Source organism: Desarmillaria tabescens, assembly GCF_030435595.1.
Source record: "Desarmillaria tabescens strain CCBAS 213 chromosome Unknown EV420scaffold_33, whole genome shotgun sequence".
Lineage (NCBI taxonomy): Eukaryota > Fungi > Basidiomycota > Agaricomycetes > Agaricales > Physalacriaceae > Desarmillaria > Desarmillaria tabescens.
The window spans coordinates 4,939-19,884 of NW_026848332.1; the positions used below are offsets into that span (position 1 = coordinate 4,939).

At 48.0% G+C, this 14,946-nt stretch overlaps 4 protein-coding genes across 4 annotated transcripts; 2 read left to right on the top strand and 2 right to left on the bottom strand.

Moving 5' to 3' along the window:
• Nucleotides 1-2,270: 2,270 nt before the first annotated feature.
• EV420DRAFT_1621774 (catalase) lies at nucleotides 2,271-4,104 on the top strand (the record flags this gene model as incomplete). Its single annotated transcript, XM_060475735.1, has 6 exons — nucleotides 2,271-2,963; nucleotides 3,015-3,128; nucleotides 3,181-3,330; nucleotides 3,379-3,727; nucleotides 3,774-3,899; nucleotides 3,953-4,104. The coding sequence occupies 6 exons, from the start codon at nucleotides 2,271-2,273 to the stop codon at nucleotides 4,102-4,104; spliced, it is 1,584 nt and encodes a 527-aa protein (XP_060327614.1).
• Nucleotides 4,105-4,406: 302 nt separating this feature from the next.
• EV420DRAFT_1560023 (sulfate transporter family-domain-containing protein) lies at nucleotides 4,407-8,767 on the bottom strand. Its single transcript, XM_060473797.1, has 18 exons — nucleotides 8,630-8,767; nucleotides 8,238-8,560; nucleotides 8,020-8,183; nucleotides 7,782-7,963; nucleotides 7,688-7,726; nucleotides 7,441-7,634; nucleotides 7,130-7,379; nucleotides 7,033-7,079; nucleotides 6,893-6,983; nucleotides 6,813-6,845; nucleotides 6,664-6,764; nucleotides 6,524-6,611; nucleotides 6,377-6,465; nucleotides 5,789-6,325; nucleotides 5,668-5,733; nucleotides 5,494-5,616; nucleotides 4,840-5,433; nucleotides 4,407-4,784 (listed from the first exon to the last, which is right to left on the bottom strand). Exons 1-18 carry the CDS (start codon nucleotides 8,665-8,667, stop codon nucleotides 4,732-4,734), a joined length of 3,012 nt encoding a protein of 1,003 aa, XP_060327615.1. The 5' UTR covers nucleotides 8,668-8,767; the 3' UTR covers nucleotides 4,407-4,731.
• Nucleotides 8,768-11,323: 2,556 nt separating this feature from the next.
• Nucleotides 11,324-12,635, top strand: EV420DRAFT_1560041 (uncharacterized protein). Its single transcript, XM_060473798.1, has 2 exons — nucleotides 11,324-11,723; nucleotides 11,777-12,635. The coding sequence occupies exons 1-2, from the start codon at nucleotides 11,359-11,361 to the stop codon at nucleotides 12,465-12,467; spliced, it is 1,056 nt and encodes a 351-aa protein (XP_060327616.1). The 5' UTR covers nucleotides 11,324-11,358; the 3' UTR covers nucleotides 12,468-12,635.
• Nucleotides 12,636-12,900: 265 nt separating this feature from the next.
• On the bottom strand, nucleotides 12,901-14,691 carry EV420DRAFT_709491 (uncharacterized protein). The gene is made up of 5 exons (XM_060483168.1): nucleotides 14,131-14,691; nucleotides 13,450-14,071; nucleotides 13,255-13,392; nucleotides 13,116-13,199; nucleotides 12,901-13,059 (listed from the first exon to the last, which is right to left on the bottom strand). The coding sequence occupies exons 1-5, from the start codon at nucleotides 14,454-14,456 to the stop codon at nucleotides 12,925-12,927; spliced, it is 1,305 nt and encodes a 434-aa protein (XP_060327617.1). The 5' UTR covers nucleotides 14,457-14,691; the 3' UTR covers nucleotides 12,901-12,924.
• Between the last annotated feature and the right edge of the window lie 255 nt (nucleotides 14,692-14,946).

Below are 14,946 nucleotides of genomic sequence, written 5' to 3' on the forward strand. Positions count from 1 at the left end.
GGCTCGTAGAATCCCCCTTTGATGGTAAAGCCGACGCATTTTGCTGTGGTCAAAAGCACGGGTCACAATGTTTTCTGTGTTCGCATAGTTTCCCTTCCATCAGCACTAATTAGTTGCCTGACAGGAATGTTACAGAAAGGTCTCCGGTGATGAGTGGGAAGGTAAGCAAATATACAAGGATCCTAGCGGTGACTGACGGTGATTGACACAGGTAGATCAGTATCATGTGAAGCTCGGAATCTAACAGATTTCTCTGGACACACGTGTGCATCAACGAGCATTCCGAGTCCTGTGTTTACAGGATTCTTTCAGTCTGAGCATCTCTGTGGTAGTGCTCCAACCCTTTACTTTTCCTTTGCCGGTTCCGGCAAAATAAATGGAAAGGTTCGAAAAGGTTTATAAAAACTATTTATAAACCCTTTATAAAGGGTAAGTATCACGTGATGTGGCACTCCGGCGCAGAGCAGGCCAGTAACGACCTTGAGAGTTACCTTGAATTGAGTTTCTGTAGTCTAGTACATGTATTTGTGACAAAATTTATACTTACTTATACTTCTCATGACCGAAAGTTTGTAAGTACATGAAATTGAAAAGCGCTGACAAATATGGGTCTGCCCGGACCGACACTACCGAGCTCAAGCCGAGGTGGTTATGCCCATATCTAGACATACATACGAACTGTTACCATATCATCGTGGTACGAGTTCAATACTCAGTTTCACCACATCATACAAGTGCTGTTATTCAGAATTAAATTATGTGCAGCATGCATACCCTTTACTGTTTGTTTACCCTTTACTTTACCCTTTACCACCTCACGTAAAACAAAAGGAAAAATAAATGGTTTAAAACCCTTTATAAACCCTTTTAAAGGGAAAGGGTTGGAGCACTACTCTGTGGTGGTGAGTTACAGTTCGACAATTTCCTGCTGCCGTTTGCTGTGCCGTACATGCCGACGTTGTCGTCACGTGGGACACCGTTACGCAAAGTTAACCGGGACCCGGACCGCATTGTTCTTTCTTGATACCCATTTTTCGGATTACCCTTGAACTTCACACCTTTCCGAGACGCTTCACCCTCACGCGGTTCCGGCAGCCACGCGACAACTTGCCTTGTTCCCTCCTGGATATGCATATTTACTTTCCTCACGTCGAGGCCGGGATCTCCGATCAAATGCTGCGCGCCTCCATCCAATGTGTATCTTCCTCTTACCAAGATACTTTTTGCTGTCTTCGAAGAACCCTTTCCTCACGCTAACAATGGGACAGAACATTTTATACACTTTAACGCCAGTTGGATTTTTCCATCATTATTGCCTGCCCTTTTCTCCTTGCTCAGCTCCCACTTGTTTTCCGTTCGGCCTATCTTCCTCAACAGCTTCAGCGCTCTCCAGTCAACTATCGATAACTTTGAAAATGTTGGGACTTCACCTTCGGAATAACTAACAAGCCGCAGGTTTAGCATGGTTTGATACAACTACAAGGCAAATTTTGTGAAAGCTGAATTTCTGCCCTTCATGTAACGGGCTTACCAGTGCGTTGTATTGAAGCGGTGACGTCCGGGTCTCGCCATACATCGTAGCCTACAGGGATCCAGACCGTTGGATGGCTGAATACAATGGCGGTAAGGGTTGTCAATAATTATAGAGCCTTGACTAACTATTGGTCGTTCACGAGTGAACCTAGGGTCGGGAAAAGTCACACGTATAGTATGGCACAGACTTGTCCCGAAGAATGCCCATCTCTACTGATGAAAATGGCACGAGATGGGAACGTTGGTAGCCTGTGATCACCATTTCGGATGGTCGCGAATTCGCGTGATCATGACCGAAGTTTAGCATCAGCCCAGTATTAGCTCAGGAAAAGTATTTTCAAGCCAAGTCAAGGCTGGATTACTGCGTGTCGGTAAATCGGAGCCCGCTGACTGTTCGTGGACGTATTCCGGGACGACAAGTACCCAAGACGAACATCGAAGACCGAGAAGCGAAAATCTGGGGTAATGGTGGTCGCCCGGCTCTCACAGTCGCAGACATATGACCCAGGGACTCAATAGATCAGGGTGGAAACGGAGTACAAAGTACGAAAGCAAGCTGTGGAGCCAATCACATCAGAGGGATATGACGGGAATGCGATCACGTGCGTAGATCTCGCAGTGATGCGTCATACTCAGTTCTTCCTCCACAGCTGACTAACCACGGGATCGACCAAGAATGGGCGATTTATATAGTGTAGACTGGCCCCACGACCACTTGTTTCCCACCCACCACCATCATGCCTTCTAAGCAAGTCTTCTCGACGCCCGACAACGCTCTCTACACCACCTCCAACGGCGCACCCGTCTCCGAGCCGTACGCTGCACAGCGAGCAGGTATCAATGGCCCTCTGCTGCTCCAGGACTTCCACCATATCGACCTTCTCGCCCACTTCGATAGAGAACGTATTCCTGAGCGTGTCGTCCACGCCAAGGGCGCAGGTGCTCACGGGTACTTTGAAGTCACCCACGACCTCTCGGACATCACGTCGAACAGTCTCTTGACGTCGCCAGGGAAGAAGGTGCGCGCGACGGTCCGCTTCAGTACCGTCGGCGGTGAGTCTGGTAGTGCCGACACTGCTCGTGATCCACGAGGCTTTGCTATGAAGCTTCGCACCGACGAAGGCAACATGGACTGGGTATTCAATAACACGCCCGTTTTCTTCATTCGCGATCCCGCCAAGTTCCCGCACTTCATCCATACGCAGAAGAGAGACCCGCAGACGCATCTCAAAGATCCAGATATGTTCTGGGATTATCTTGGTCAGAACCCAGAGAGTATCCATCAAATCATGATTTTGTTCAGTGACCGTGGGACGCCTGATGGTTTCCATAACATGCACGGATATTCGGGCCATACCTTCAAATGGTTGAAGGAAGACGGCTCGTTTGTATACACGCAAGTTCACGTTCGCGCCGATGGTGGTTTCAAGGCGAGTTTAGCTTTTTCTACGATTGCGCACATATTCTAACTCTGGTTCCAGACTCTTGACGATGCAACCGCTGGCAAGTTGGCTGGGTCCAACCCTGACTATGGTATTCAAAGTATGTTCGAGGCCATCGAATCTGGCAATTATCCGTCATGGACTCTATACGTCGTATGTCTAATCTGATTGTTCATCAAATTTCCCTTCTGACTGATGGTATCAGCAAACGATGACGCCTGAGCAGGCTGAGAAGTTCCGCTACAATATTCTGGATCTCACCAAAGTTTGGCCGCACAAGGAATTCCCGCTTCGCCCATTCGGCAAGCTGGTCCTGAACGAAAATCCACAGAACTACTTTGCTGAGATCGAACAGGTATGTTAGCATTTAGTATAGTTATTCGTCTGCTCAATTTTTGACCAGGCCGCGTTTTCTCCGTCGCATCTTACTCCTTACATCGAACCTTCGGCAGATCCAGTTCTTCAGTCGCGTTTGTTTTCCTACCCCGACACTCACCGTCACCGACTCGGCACGAACTATCAGCAGTTACCCGTTAACGCGCCTATCGTGCCCGTGGCGAACTTCCAAAGGGATGGGCCACAGACTTTCGTCAGTCAAGGAGCAAGACCCAATTACCAGAGTAGTATTAGTCCATTGAGTTACAAGGGTAGAAAGGCGACGCTTGATGGGCATGTGAGGGATCAAGATAGGATTGCCAAGCATGAGAACTTTATCGGGTCGGCCTACAGGGACTTACATGAGATTAACGAACGTGAGTGCGAGACGCTTTTTGAGGTACCTTTTCTCACCATCCGCAGTGGACTTTGAGCAGCCTCGTGCCCTGTGGGCCAAGGTTTGGAACGACCAGCAACGTGAGGCATATGTACAGAATGTCGCAGCTCATTTCGGTAACGTCAAGAGCCCTGAGGTTAAGGCTAGACAACGTGAGTTTACCAAAATTTGTAGTTCTGTCTCGTCTCACATTAAAACCTTCTAGTCTCTGTATGGGCGGCCGTTGACCAAGGCCTGTCTGACCGCATTGCTAAGGCAATCGGCCATCCATCTGTCAAGCCTCTTGCCTGCAAGCCCGCGAACGAGGCAGTTCAGTTTAAGGCAAACATTGGGTTCGCGGCTAAGCAGAGGTTGTAAACGAAAGCTAGGATGAAATTTGTACGATTAGAATACGGTGTCGAGATATGCATGTAAAATCACAAATCATTGTAGTGTGTACTTCGTGAATTCGCTTTGTATGTCAATGACCGATGGAATGTTGAAGTTTCAAATTGTCAGTATCGAAAACACACCTGACACGACTTATAGCTTGGTAAATCGAATCAAGATGCTTGCGGAACTTGATACTGTACAGTACCTTTCATTTCAATTTCTCCGTTATCCTTGAAGCTATTGACATGCACTGAAAAGTTGGAGTCTCTCGCAGCACTTAAAATTTACTCAGTACAACATCTAAAGTATTGTCGTGGAATGTCAGTCGCGCCAAACACAACCTGTTATTCGACCCTGGAAGGTTTCCATCGAGTGGAAGAGCAGTTGTCGTCCGATAATTAGCGTTTCAATAAGGTAATCGCACGGTCCATAATCCCGTTACTGTGCAAGGCAGATAAATTGTGTGGTTACATATTTATGCGATAATCTGATAGCAAGAAAGATAAAATCAAATCTGCGTGGTGACAACATTGCTTGTGTGTTTGCTTGTATCCATCCAGTCCCTGAAAAAAAAGACGAAAGAAAAATCTAAGAAGTATATGTCTATACAGATCATTGCCTTGTAGCCAACGCGGCCAGCAAAATGTCGTAGTCGATTTTCGCCGCTAGGAGCATGCATGAGTATCGTGACCCTAACAAAGAGATGAAAGGGCAGCTTACATTTTAAGATAGCCTCAACGAGCTGTTTCGCAAAGATGGGCTTCTCTTCTTGCATCCGTCCCAGCGCCTCCCGGCCCAACTTCCATAGCACCACATCCCTCTCCACAACCATAGTCGCATTTCGTGGCATATTCGACAGAGCCGAGAGCTCACCTGCAACAGTTCCCGATACCATCGACTCTTCAATATGTGGTGGGTGGGTGTAAGTCTCGTTGTTATGAGAAGAACTCTCCAGGCCCGTGTTCGAACTCCAAGACTCAAATGCATATGAAGCCCGCAGAACGCCTTTCTCGATAATATACAACCCATCTGGCGGGTCATTCTGTCGCCACAAAACATGTCCAGCGGGGTAGCATACGCGACTGAGGTACGCAGGGAGGGGGCTAAGGTCAAGACTTGTGTACGGCGACAACGCGCGGGACAGTGTAGGAAACGGTTCACGTAGAGGGTGATTGGGAAACTCATGCGGAGGCATCAGATGTCCGCGATCACGTCCGGACGCGGGCTCTCGAAGAAGTCTTGGCGGGGTGCCTCCAAGAGAAAGTGAAGGGATTGACGCTTGGTCATGACTGGGTGGCGTCGAGGGGTAGAGCTCTGCAAAAGAATGAGTGAATTTAGCTATTGGCACGACTGCGTAGGCGACATGAATCTTACCATTCGCGATGGTCCGGGAACCTGCGTCGTATAGATGGACGATCCTCGGAGACCCAAGCATACTGAGACCCAGCCCGCTTTCGCTATAGTCCGCAACATCGGCGTCTTGTCGACCAGGAAGTACTAAGTGATCTCGTGAGTCCGGCAAAATCGGGGACAAAGAAAACCCCATACGAAATGGAACACTCCTAGCGACCTTTTGAGCCTTGAACCAGGCTTTCAGATACGCGTTTTCTGTCCCTAGGAGGGGAGTTAGCATTGTATGCCAAGAGACTATGCATCGAATTCGACTTACATTCCATGGCATCCCCGAAAGTATCGAACACTTCCACCTTTGAACCTATCCCGGCTTCCACGGCTCCCGGCGGATCCTCTGATTCCGCTTCGTCGCCAAAGAAAACATCCAGCGCCTTTCCCACAGGCCCCTCTCCCCTTCTAACACCACACATCACTAGACACACGCCCTTCTTCTCCAACATTCTCCGTACCCTTACGAGTCCTTCAATAGCACTCATGTCAACACCGGCCACATGAGTAAGATCCAACACAAGGAAACGTATGCCCGGGGTTTCGACCCTGTCCCTCGTGCTTCCATACCCATCATCCTTCTCGAACGCCCCACCCAGTACTCTCCTCACGCCCTCTTCAACTTCCGTAACATTCCCGAAGAACATGAAACCACCTAACCGCATAACGCATGTCTGCTTTCCAGACACCTCCCTGATGTAGGCTCGCTGCACACTTGGCCTTCTCACTGTTGACGGCGCCGTCGACCCGGTGTGTAGCGCGCGAATCACACTCAGTCGGGATGTTTGGATGACGAAGAAAAGACCTGTAGGACAAGTTTAGCCGAGTTCGCCGCTAAACAAGAGAAGCGACGCACAGCAGACAATGATGCCGAAAAGAACCCCAATAACAAAGTCCCACACCGTCATACAAACCATAATACTGATAATAGTAATGTACTCGGACCTATAGAACGTTGATGTGATCAGGGATCGAAAGGGAAGCATACTGGACATTCAGTTACCGGCTCACGCGTCCTCTGGTGTCCCATATTGCCTCCTTGACCAGATCGATACCGAGCACGAATATCAATGCTCCGACGACCATAACCGCTATGAGTCAAAGTTAGCCGCCCGATCTGGGATAAAATCTTGAGGCACTCACGAATGTATCCGACAAATCCCGTACCAATAGCCAAAAGGACGGCCGTGGCAGCTGCCAGAAGAAATCCAGAAATACGTGTGGTACCTCCGACACGATAAAATCTGCCCAGAGTCCACAAGCAGTCACGAATTCTCACTGCAAGTACTCACAGTAGCGTGTTGACGTAAACGAGATAGTTGGGTCTAAGTTAAATCAGCGAGGATTCTCCGAAAGGGAAAATCAGACGAACACAGTTCCTATTAGCCCAGCAAAGAGGTTAGAATAACCATGTGCAACAAGTTCTTTGTTAGTATCGATGTCATCCTCGTTAAGGGATATGGCTGTTCATTAAGGTTCAGCAAGTGACCTAGCGGAATTCATCTGACTCACACAGTGCCGGAACATTCAGAGGAGGATGTAAGATGTTAAAGAACAGGCTACACAAAAGTAAACAAACAAGCGCAGTCGGTCGTGTGATACCACTTACAGCGCGAATTGCGTTGGTAAGGTGTCCCAGAGTGGTTTGAAACGGACTTGCGTGAAGTCTGGGGCAAAGCTGAACGAGTATCTCGAAGTTGAGCGCAAATTGCACCTACCAAAATATCCATAGAACTTATACCATCCTGCCTCATTACCGCTCTGTACGTCGAAGACCCATCCGTTTTTTCTCAAGACATCCATGGGTATTCCCGCAGCCAAGACCACTACGTAGAAGATGACGGGGATCGCAATAAAATCTGGTCACAAGAATGGCGTCAGTTTAATGTCCGGTCAGTCATCTGACGATGCGGTACTCACAACCAACAAAGATGCCAGAGTTAGCTTCTCCGTCGCCACCTTTGTGCATTTTCCCGTAAAGCCACATCCCCACTCGCAAGAAAATTGCGAGGAACAGAGGTACTCCCCATAAGATGATGTTGTGTAGAGATGTAAACATATGAGGAAGCGGAGTGGACGTTGAAGTGGATGTCAGGGAAAGAGAAACTTCGAGCCTAGACGAGATGATCGCACGCAGTTCTATATGTAGAAACGCGTAAAAACGCACCCTGTTTCGACTAGAAAGGCACCAACGCCTCCAATACACCTGAACATGGGATCAGTCTGGGAACGGCGTGATCTCAGGTGGTTACGAAACATACCCGACGAGAATATGTCTCGGGAAGAAACCAATAAGGGTGCCGAGCTTCAGATATCCTAGCAGAAAAAACGCGATGCCTGTCAACACAGAGCTTAAGGCATAGGACACTAGCGTTGTGGCTAATATTTCTGTGGGGGACTCGAGATCCGCCGAAATTGACAGCGCGATCATGTGAAAGAAGGGCTGAACGGGGGTCTCATCGTCAATGGAGCAAAAGAAACAGGGCGAAGGCGACTTACGACCACTTCAATCATCATGCTGCCGTTGGCACCTGGGAACTGACTTGCTCCAAGGGTATAGGTTAATTGAGCGGTTAATGTCGAAAGGAAAAACATGGATACGCCTATAGGCGCCATTTGGTACTCGTCAAAGACGCCTGAAGCTGGAAATATAATCATTCCGTCTAGATATTGCCATGAGCAGGAGGAGTAGTTAGTTATACATGAAACACACGAACACGAGACACCATCCAGGATGTTTAGAAGGCTCCCTAGAATGACGGCGGGGATGCTTTTGAGGGACGTCTGGACAGTTTCAAGCAAGAAAACAAGAACGCGGGGCTGTCCTTGGGATATACGGCTAGGCGCTTTTGGAATTGAATTACGCAGAGATTGTGCAGCGGGGGTTAAAAGAGAAGTTGTCTCATTGGGAGACGCAGGAGGGGATGGGGTGTAGGTCAAGTCAACCTCGTCTTCATTGCTCGAAAGCTGAACCGTTTTCGCGCGAATGGACATCTGGGTATGAGCAACTGAAGGGACGGATGAGGGACCTGGCAGTAACCTTTATATATCAAAAAAAAAAGATTAAAACGTTAACCATGGTCTTGTGAGCAGCTTCTATTACCCTCACCCTGCGCGTGAAAGAGGCGACTCGCCATTGAGCGACATTATGACCTGAAGACCTGCGCACGCGCACGTTGGCAAGCAGATGATGGCGAATGAACGTAAAACTCGGCAGTATTTAGCTAGAGAAGGTACGAAAGGAAGAGCTCTGCAAGGGGGCGTCGGCGTGCACGTTCGAAAGGTATGAAATTGACAGTACCTGTATACAGGATACCCGGAGGCGCACTGCACTCATTCCCGGAAGAGTACGGTAATAGATAACTTATCTCTGCGAGTGAGATGGCGGGAATAACCCAAAAAGGGGGTCCTCTTCAAGTTGTAGCCATTTCGATCATGATGTCATTCCGTATTTCACTCCATTTAGGGAGCAGCGACTAAAACATTCTTCCTCGTCAAAATTTGGGTGGAAATGAGCTGTAGGATATCCCGCAACTTAAATTTTAGCCAGGGAAGTGACTGGAAGAGAGATGATAAGAGTTGATAGCAAATGTCCTGTTTCGGACAAGTATGACATGACAAATTTCGCAAATTGCAAATATATTCGAAATAGTTACGCAACTAGTCACATTGTCACGCTTCTGCTCGATGTCGAACGCAGCAAGGGGGTTGCGGCCCGGCAAGCCGGCACATCGGGTTGGTCGGTCGGTCGGTCCAAAAGGTCCTTAAAAATTTTTTGCCCCCCTCTTGTAAAATAGCATCTAGAGACCCTAGACACTGCTGGAGGTGTTTATTTCAGCTGATATATGATATTCATGACCTAACATGGCCCAAAGAGCACTGGAAAAGCGGTCAAAACGATGTTGAAGGCTCAAAACGCCAATGGCATGCTGCCGGATATCAGCAGGATTAGTGAGAATTGAGTTACCGGCTGTAAAAATATTTGGTTGAGCTCAATGGATCCAAAATTGGAAGTATCTGTCATGTACAGTAGGACAGCGTTGTCGCTAGCAGACAAAAATCGTATACTATCAGCGTTTAGATCGAGGATGAGAGGACTAAGTAGGCGGAAAGCTCGCACTGGCGGATGACTCCGACACGGAGTGATTACATGATGTTTCCTTTGTGGGTATGTTTTTCCCATGGAGGTCGGTCTAGGGCTTCGCACCGTCACCGTATAATACGGTTGTACGGGTGCCATCGTACGGGTACCGTAACCATACCGTCGAGGGCTTGAGAAGCACCCATATTGATGGCTGTTGATGGCCGTGTGTACGGTATGTAGCCCTGAATCGCTGGGGAGTAAAATTTAGCTATCCCTCGGGGCTCAGAAGCTAAGTACGAGGTAATACCTTTCATTACCATTTATTTCCAGGCCATTGCAGACTAATTTAGAGGTGTTCTTGCATACTTGGGACTGATGACGCAACTGTACACCTGTTAGGGGTATTTCTTTATAGCGAGAACCGGTTCTCCAACGAGGGTGATGATGTTGAGGTGTATCAGAAAACAAGCTAGGTATGTTTTAATGACTACATGGTATAGTCTTATGCTAGTCTGACCTACCAAGCCCAGCTCCTTACATACGGCCGGACACACGGCCGTGACGGACGTACTCATACGGCCGGTACGCCGTCGACGGTTTGGAGCTGACGGCCGTATACCATATACGGTACGGTGGGAAGCCCTAGGTCGGTCGGTCGGTCGGTCCATCGAGGCCTTAAAATTTTTTTCGACCCAATATGATTTTTTTGGTTTTTGCGACCCCCTTGGAACGCAACGACAATCTGCCCAACATTAATTTCAGCATCAAGAAGAACTAGCCTGTGGCAACTCTTCTTGCATTTGGTGCACCATCAGTATCTAAAACCTGGACGACTTCGCGCTGCCGACTGATTCTCTGCAGTTCAACATGTCTTGCGACGAAGTCCGAATGCTTTGAAGAAGCCCTTGCATGCGACATAGTCAAGCATTCGTTAAGTGGATTTCCAAATGGCATTCTCATTATTAGAAGAAACTAAATCAACAAATGATTCTTGTAGACACAAACCAACTTCAGCGAGTCATGTCCGCACTCAGACTACCCCTCTCTGTGTCGACTACGGTACGGGTTCGAATGGCCCATCTTCGCTGTCATTCATAGATACTCCGATCATCAGTACGTTAAAAGTCCAGCCGTTGTGTTAAATATGTTAAATGAAGCTGTGGTGAAAACATGGTCACCCACCTGTGTACTGAGCACACAACCTAACACGTTGATGATCTGGTTGGTTGTATTTCTAGTGCAGCATCTGGCCGAACGACAGCTAATGTTCCTCTGATGCCACACTAACATTGCAGTGCATGCTACATAGACGAAATCAATCAAGTTACAGCATCTAGATACAAACGAGGTCAAACCTTTGGCTGTTAACCGCATATCGGAGTTTTCAGGCCGCAGCGTCATTCGGTATTCCGACTTCGAGGTTAAGTAACATCTGATCTACCATCACCATTAGTAGGCCCAAGGGCATAGCTGATGACACTCACACGGTTCGTCCGCTCCAATGAGATCATCGACGATCATGAAGCTCTCTGCTCTTGTTAGGACGAACGGTGGACACCGCAAAGCCGCAAACCCCGTGTTGACGCCTGCGACAATACCCTGATCTGCAGCTTCGCTAGTTCCGAGTCCTATTAGACTTGTAACCGATCCCTACATGAGCAAGTGTCGATGTAAGGGGCTTGTAAAACTGAATTTGAAATCATATACAATATGGTTAGGACTTTGCCGTTTAAGACTTGTAAGTTGTTGGCGCAATGCGTTTCTTCTCCTGCGCCCCTTTCCTTTACGACACTCTGCTTAACAGCGAGAAAAAACCTCCAGTACACTTGCAGAAACCCAACCGCTTCGTACATGGCGTCATCGAGACCGTGAAGTTTACTATGGGTATAGGAGTTTGGTTTGAGGTTATCTCACAGGATCATGGCAGAGATCATCTTCGTGCCCTTCAATCGTGCCATGTTACCTGTATCGAACACCATCGCTCAAGCCAGGGGACCATCTGCCATGAGCTGGTCATCGTTTATATACAGTCAGGCAATGACGAAGAAGTACGGGCAGGAAAAGCAGACTCGAGAGTTATGGTGATTGAACGGTTCAAACAGAGGTCGTCGTCTACAATGTCAGTATCCACAGTCAATTCTTGTCATTGCACTGTTGCTAACTAGGGTCAAGTGAGTGCATAAGGCATTCAGTGCAAGAGTGCAACTCGGGAAATGCTGACCTTATCACTATTGGAGCCGACCTCAAGGATGCCTGTCCTGACATCAACTCGAAGTACGGTCTCATCCAGAAATTTGATATACCACTTGGGAAAATGGACATAATCCATTGCGCTTCTCTTGGTCTCTCTATCATGCAGAGTGCAGAGAACTATAGTACCCTATACCATATGTGCCATTGGTCTGCGGCACTATTTTTTCATACTGCAAGGTCCCTGTGCATGGGAGACGACTCAGATGCATGTCTTATTGAGCATGGGCCCTTATATGCAGACCGTGGAAAGGTAGCATCAGTGCGTCTTGTTACGGACAATTGTGCTCTGCTTCCCGGTGGTGCACTCACTCTGGATCACATCCTCAAGCAAGTCCATGTTGGGATGATGAAGGAGGGGATGACCCAGGGATTTGTAACCGCGTTTGAAACAACTTTTCGAGCCGACATCGAAGCGATGGACAAAAACCCAGAGTTGAAGAAAGCACCGGTACAACAGATGCTCATCAGCAACACAATGTCTATGACTGTCCGGGGTAATCTGGAGAAGGCAGACTCCTGTGAAGTTCGGGAGCATAGGGTTGCAGATCGGGAGAGGGAGGTTGCAAAGAGGGAGCAACGGCTCACACGTGCACTTGAGAACCTGGAGTGAGCTTGAGGAGGCCACTCACCAAAAGACTAAAGTTGGGTCAAGTGGACTGAGTCTAACTTGGATTAAATTGTATTGGAAGGTATATGGATTCTTTACAAACTAGGTAGATACACCATTTCTTGCTTTCTATTTACCTACAGCTTTGATAGCTACTGTTAGAGATAGGCATAAATCTAAGGAAAGTGAATTCCTGAATGGTGTTCTCATTATCAAAAGAAACTAAGTCAACAAATGATACTTGTAGATACAAACTGACTTCGACAAGTCATGTCTTCGCCGCTGGCACACTCAGGCACCCTTCCGAGTCTGTGTTGACTACGGCGCGAGTTCGAATGGCCCACCTTCGCTGTCATTCATGGGCACTCCGATCATCAGTACATCAAAAGTCCAGCCGTTGGTGCCATACTTAGGTAGTGCTAGTATTCCTCATGCAATCAGCTCTGTGTCTGTAGTAATTTCAAACGTTGCACAACCCATTTCTGAACGTCAGAGCTGTAAATGAAAAATTGCAAGTCTTACCCTCTGAGATGGACATGACAGCCTGTTCAATAAAGCGACGTATGGAATCCTCGTCGCGTAGAAATTCGGTGTCCTTGGGAGAAAAATCGTATCGTTGTCTTCTCAGGTTGCGAGAAACACTAGACGTACTAATTCTACACCATCGGGACGTTCATGGCGTATAAACTTCATCCAGTCTTTATCATGGGTGATCGCAACGTCTGCAATTGGAATCTAAGACACCAGTGATATCAGTCAGACAAGACTGAAGGTAAATCAAACTGTTCACATTTTGGAGAATATACTCATTTATCTTGGCCGATGGATTGTAGACCTGAGGTTTATCTTCGATTACCTCAGCCTCTTGCGAGAATCTCTCTGGGTCTTCAACGTCATCAGAGGAGTCAGTATCATCCTCGCTATCGTCCTGTCAAAAAGAATAACCATCAAGCATCGCCAGAAAGCGAGGAAGATATAACATCACCTCTGCACCTTCTCCGTACATATCCATATCTTCTACTGGTGCGCTATAGCGACTCTCGACGCCATATGGAACCAACGGAACGATCAGAGGACCTTTCGTCTTGCTACCATCGATCGAAAAAATCTCCACAGCACCAGTTGTCTTGTCTTTGAGCAGTTGCTCCTGGATCATCGGTTTCTCTCGCACAGATATTGAGTATGCACGGAGAAAAATTGCTTGATTAGGATCCATCGTGTCCTTCCGATGATTACAGCGAGAAGGTCCCGTCTGAAACATCCATTCATGCGAGATCGTTCCTCCAACCTCGGCTGCTCCAACGATAGAGAAAGGCGAAGATACAGAGCCATGCGTAGGAGGATGAAAGCATACCGCTTCCCATGAATGAGATTTGTCACATCCTGTGACGAGGTATAGAGATCCATTACGCATCTCTCGGCCCTGCTCACCATTGAGATACTGGTACCAATATTGGGCATACTTCTTCGCGTACTTGTGAAGTTTAGCCTGAGCAGATTGATTGGCATCGTAGCGCACGGCACCGTCTGGGAGGACTAGGGCGGCGCCTTGAGTAGAAGAGCAAGAGAACGTGAGACCAACGCCTCCGTCGACGCCGGAGGTGAGACTATCAGTAGGGATATAATTAATACACTGGCAGGTATATGTAACGCAGAGAATACTCACGCCCCTCCAGTGGACGCAGTTTGTTGTATACCAGGCGTAGTCAATGTATGATGCTCTAGGTGTAGTTCTTGTTCTCGAGCGGAAGGACCAGAAATCTCCAGAGGCTCGAAGATAGGGGGCACGCGGCCCTTGTAGATAGGATCATCAGCGGATGCGTAGACATTGAAAAGGTAGGCGAACGCTCCGCGAACAGTGATGTATCCAAGATCGCCCACGCAAATTCCTTTGTCTCGACAACGGAGAGGAAGGTTGAGGTCAGGGTCAGGGAACCATAAAGGAAAGCGGTGATGGTGATCCAGCATTAGAGGGATGTAGGTGTGTGCCATGAGGGTAGTGAGTGAAGGGAAGAGACAGGGAAGATGCTCAAGGGAATCGGGCTACTGAAGAAGCGCCCAGAATGTTTCGGTTCGGAGAAACAACGGCCTCTGGACTGAACTGCGAACACAGCAAGCCATACCTTCACGCACTGTATGATTTAATAATCCCAGCTGATCTTCTTCCGACAGCGTAGGTTCTTCGTGGAACCAAGAAATACGAAAAGAGCATACTACCTTACCCTCCGTTGTGAGTTAACAGGTGTGGTTGAGCCCTAGGAGTCGCGGTCAGGAATCAGGATTAAAGGGGGGAAGTAGGTGGGTCGCGGCGGGAACGTACCTGAGGTGTCGCGACCATACACTCAAAAGAGATTTCCATACGCGTCAAGATGAGGAAGTGTATCAACTAAGTATTATTTATATAAATCACCACGAAGTCAAAAAAAGAGACTCTAGACAAACATACCGTACTTTGGCTACACCCTTTCCTCTCTTAAGCATC

What these genes read in the sequence shown, in the direction of transcription:
- EV420DRAFT_1560023 (XM_060473797.1), bottom strand. Translation starts at nt 8,667, where the DNA reads ATGTCGCTCAATGGCGAGTCGCCTCTTTCACGCGCAGG. An exon ending in GCATGATGATTGAAGTGGTC is followed by an intron (nt 7,964 to 8,019) that starts GTAAGTCGCCTT and finishes ACCCCCGTTCAG; the next exon opens with CCCTTCTTTCACATGATCGC. An exon ending in GCCTTTCTAGTCGAAACAGG is followed by an intron (nt 7,635 to 7,687) that starts GTGCGTTTTTAC and finishes CATCTCGTCTAG; the next exon opens with GCTCGAAGTTTCTCTTTCCC.
- EV420DRAFT_1560041 (XM_060473798.1), top strand. Translation starts at nt 11,359, where the DNA reads ATGCGTTTCTTCTCCTGCGCCCCTTTCCTTTACGACACTCTGCTTAAC. An exon ending in CAGAGGTCGTCGTCTACAAT is followed by an intron (nt 11,724 to 11,776) that starts GTCAGTATCCAC and finishes ACTAGGGTCAAG; the next exon opens with TGAGTGCATAAGGCATTCAG.
- EV420DRAFT_709491 (XM_060483168.1), bottom strand. Translation starts at nt 14,456, where the DNA reads ATGGCACACACCTACATCCCTCTAATGCTGGATCACCATCACCGCTTT. An exon ending in TGTACGGAGAAGGTGCAGAG is followed by an intron (nt 13,393 to 13,449) that starts GTGATGTTATAT and finishes TCTTTTTGACAG; the next exon opens with GACGATAGCGAGGATGATAC. An exon ending in GTCCCGATGGTGTAGAATTA is followed by an intron (nt 13,060 to 13,115) that starts GTACGTCTAGTG and finishes TTTTCTCCCAAG; the next exon opens with GACACCGAATTTCTACGCGA.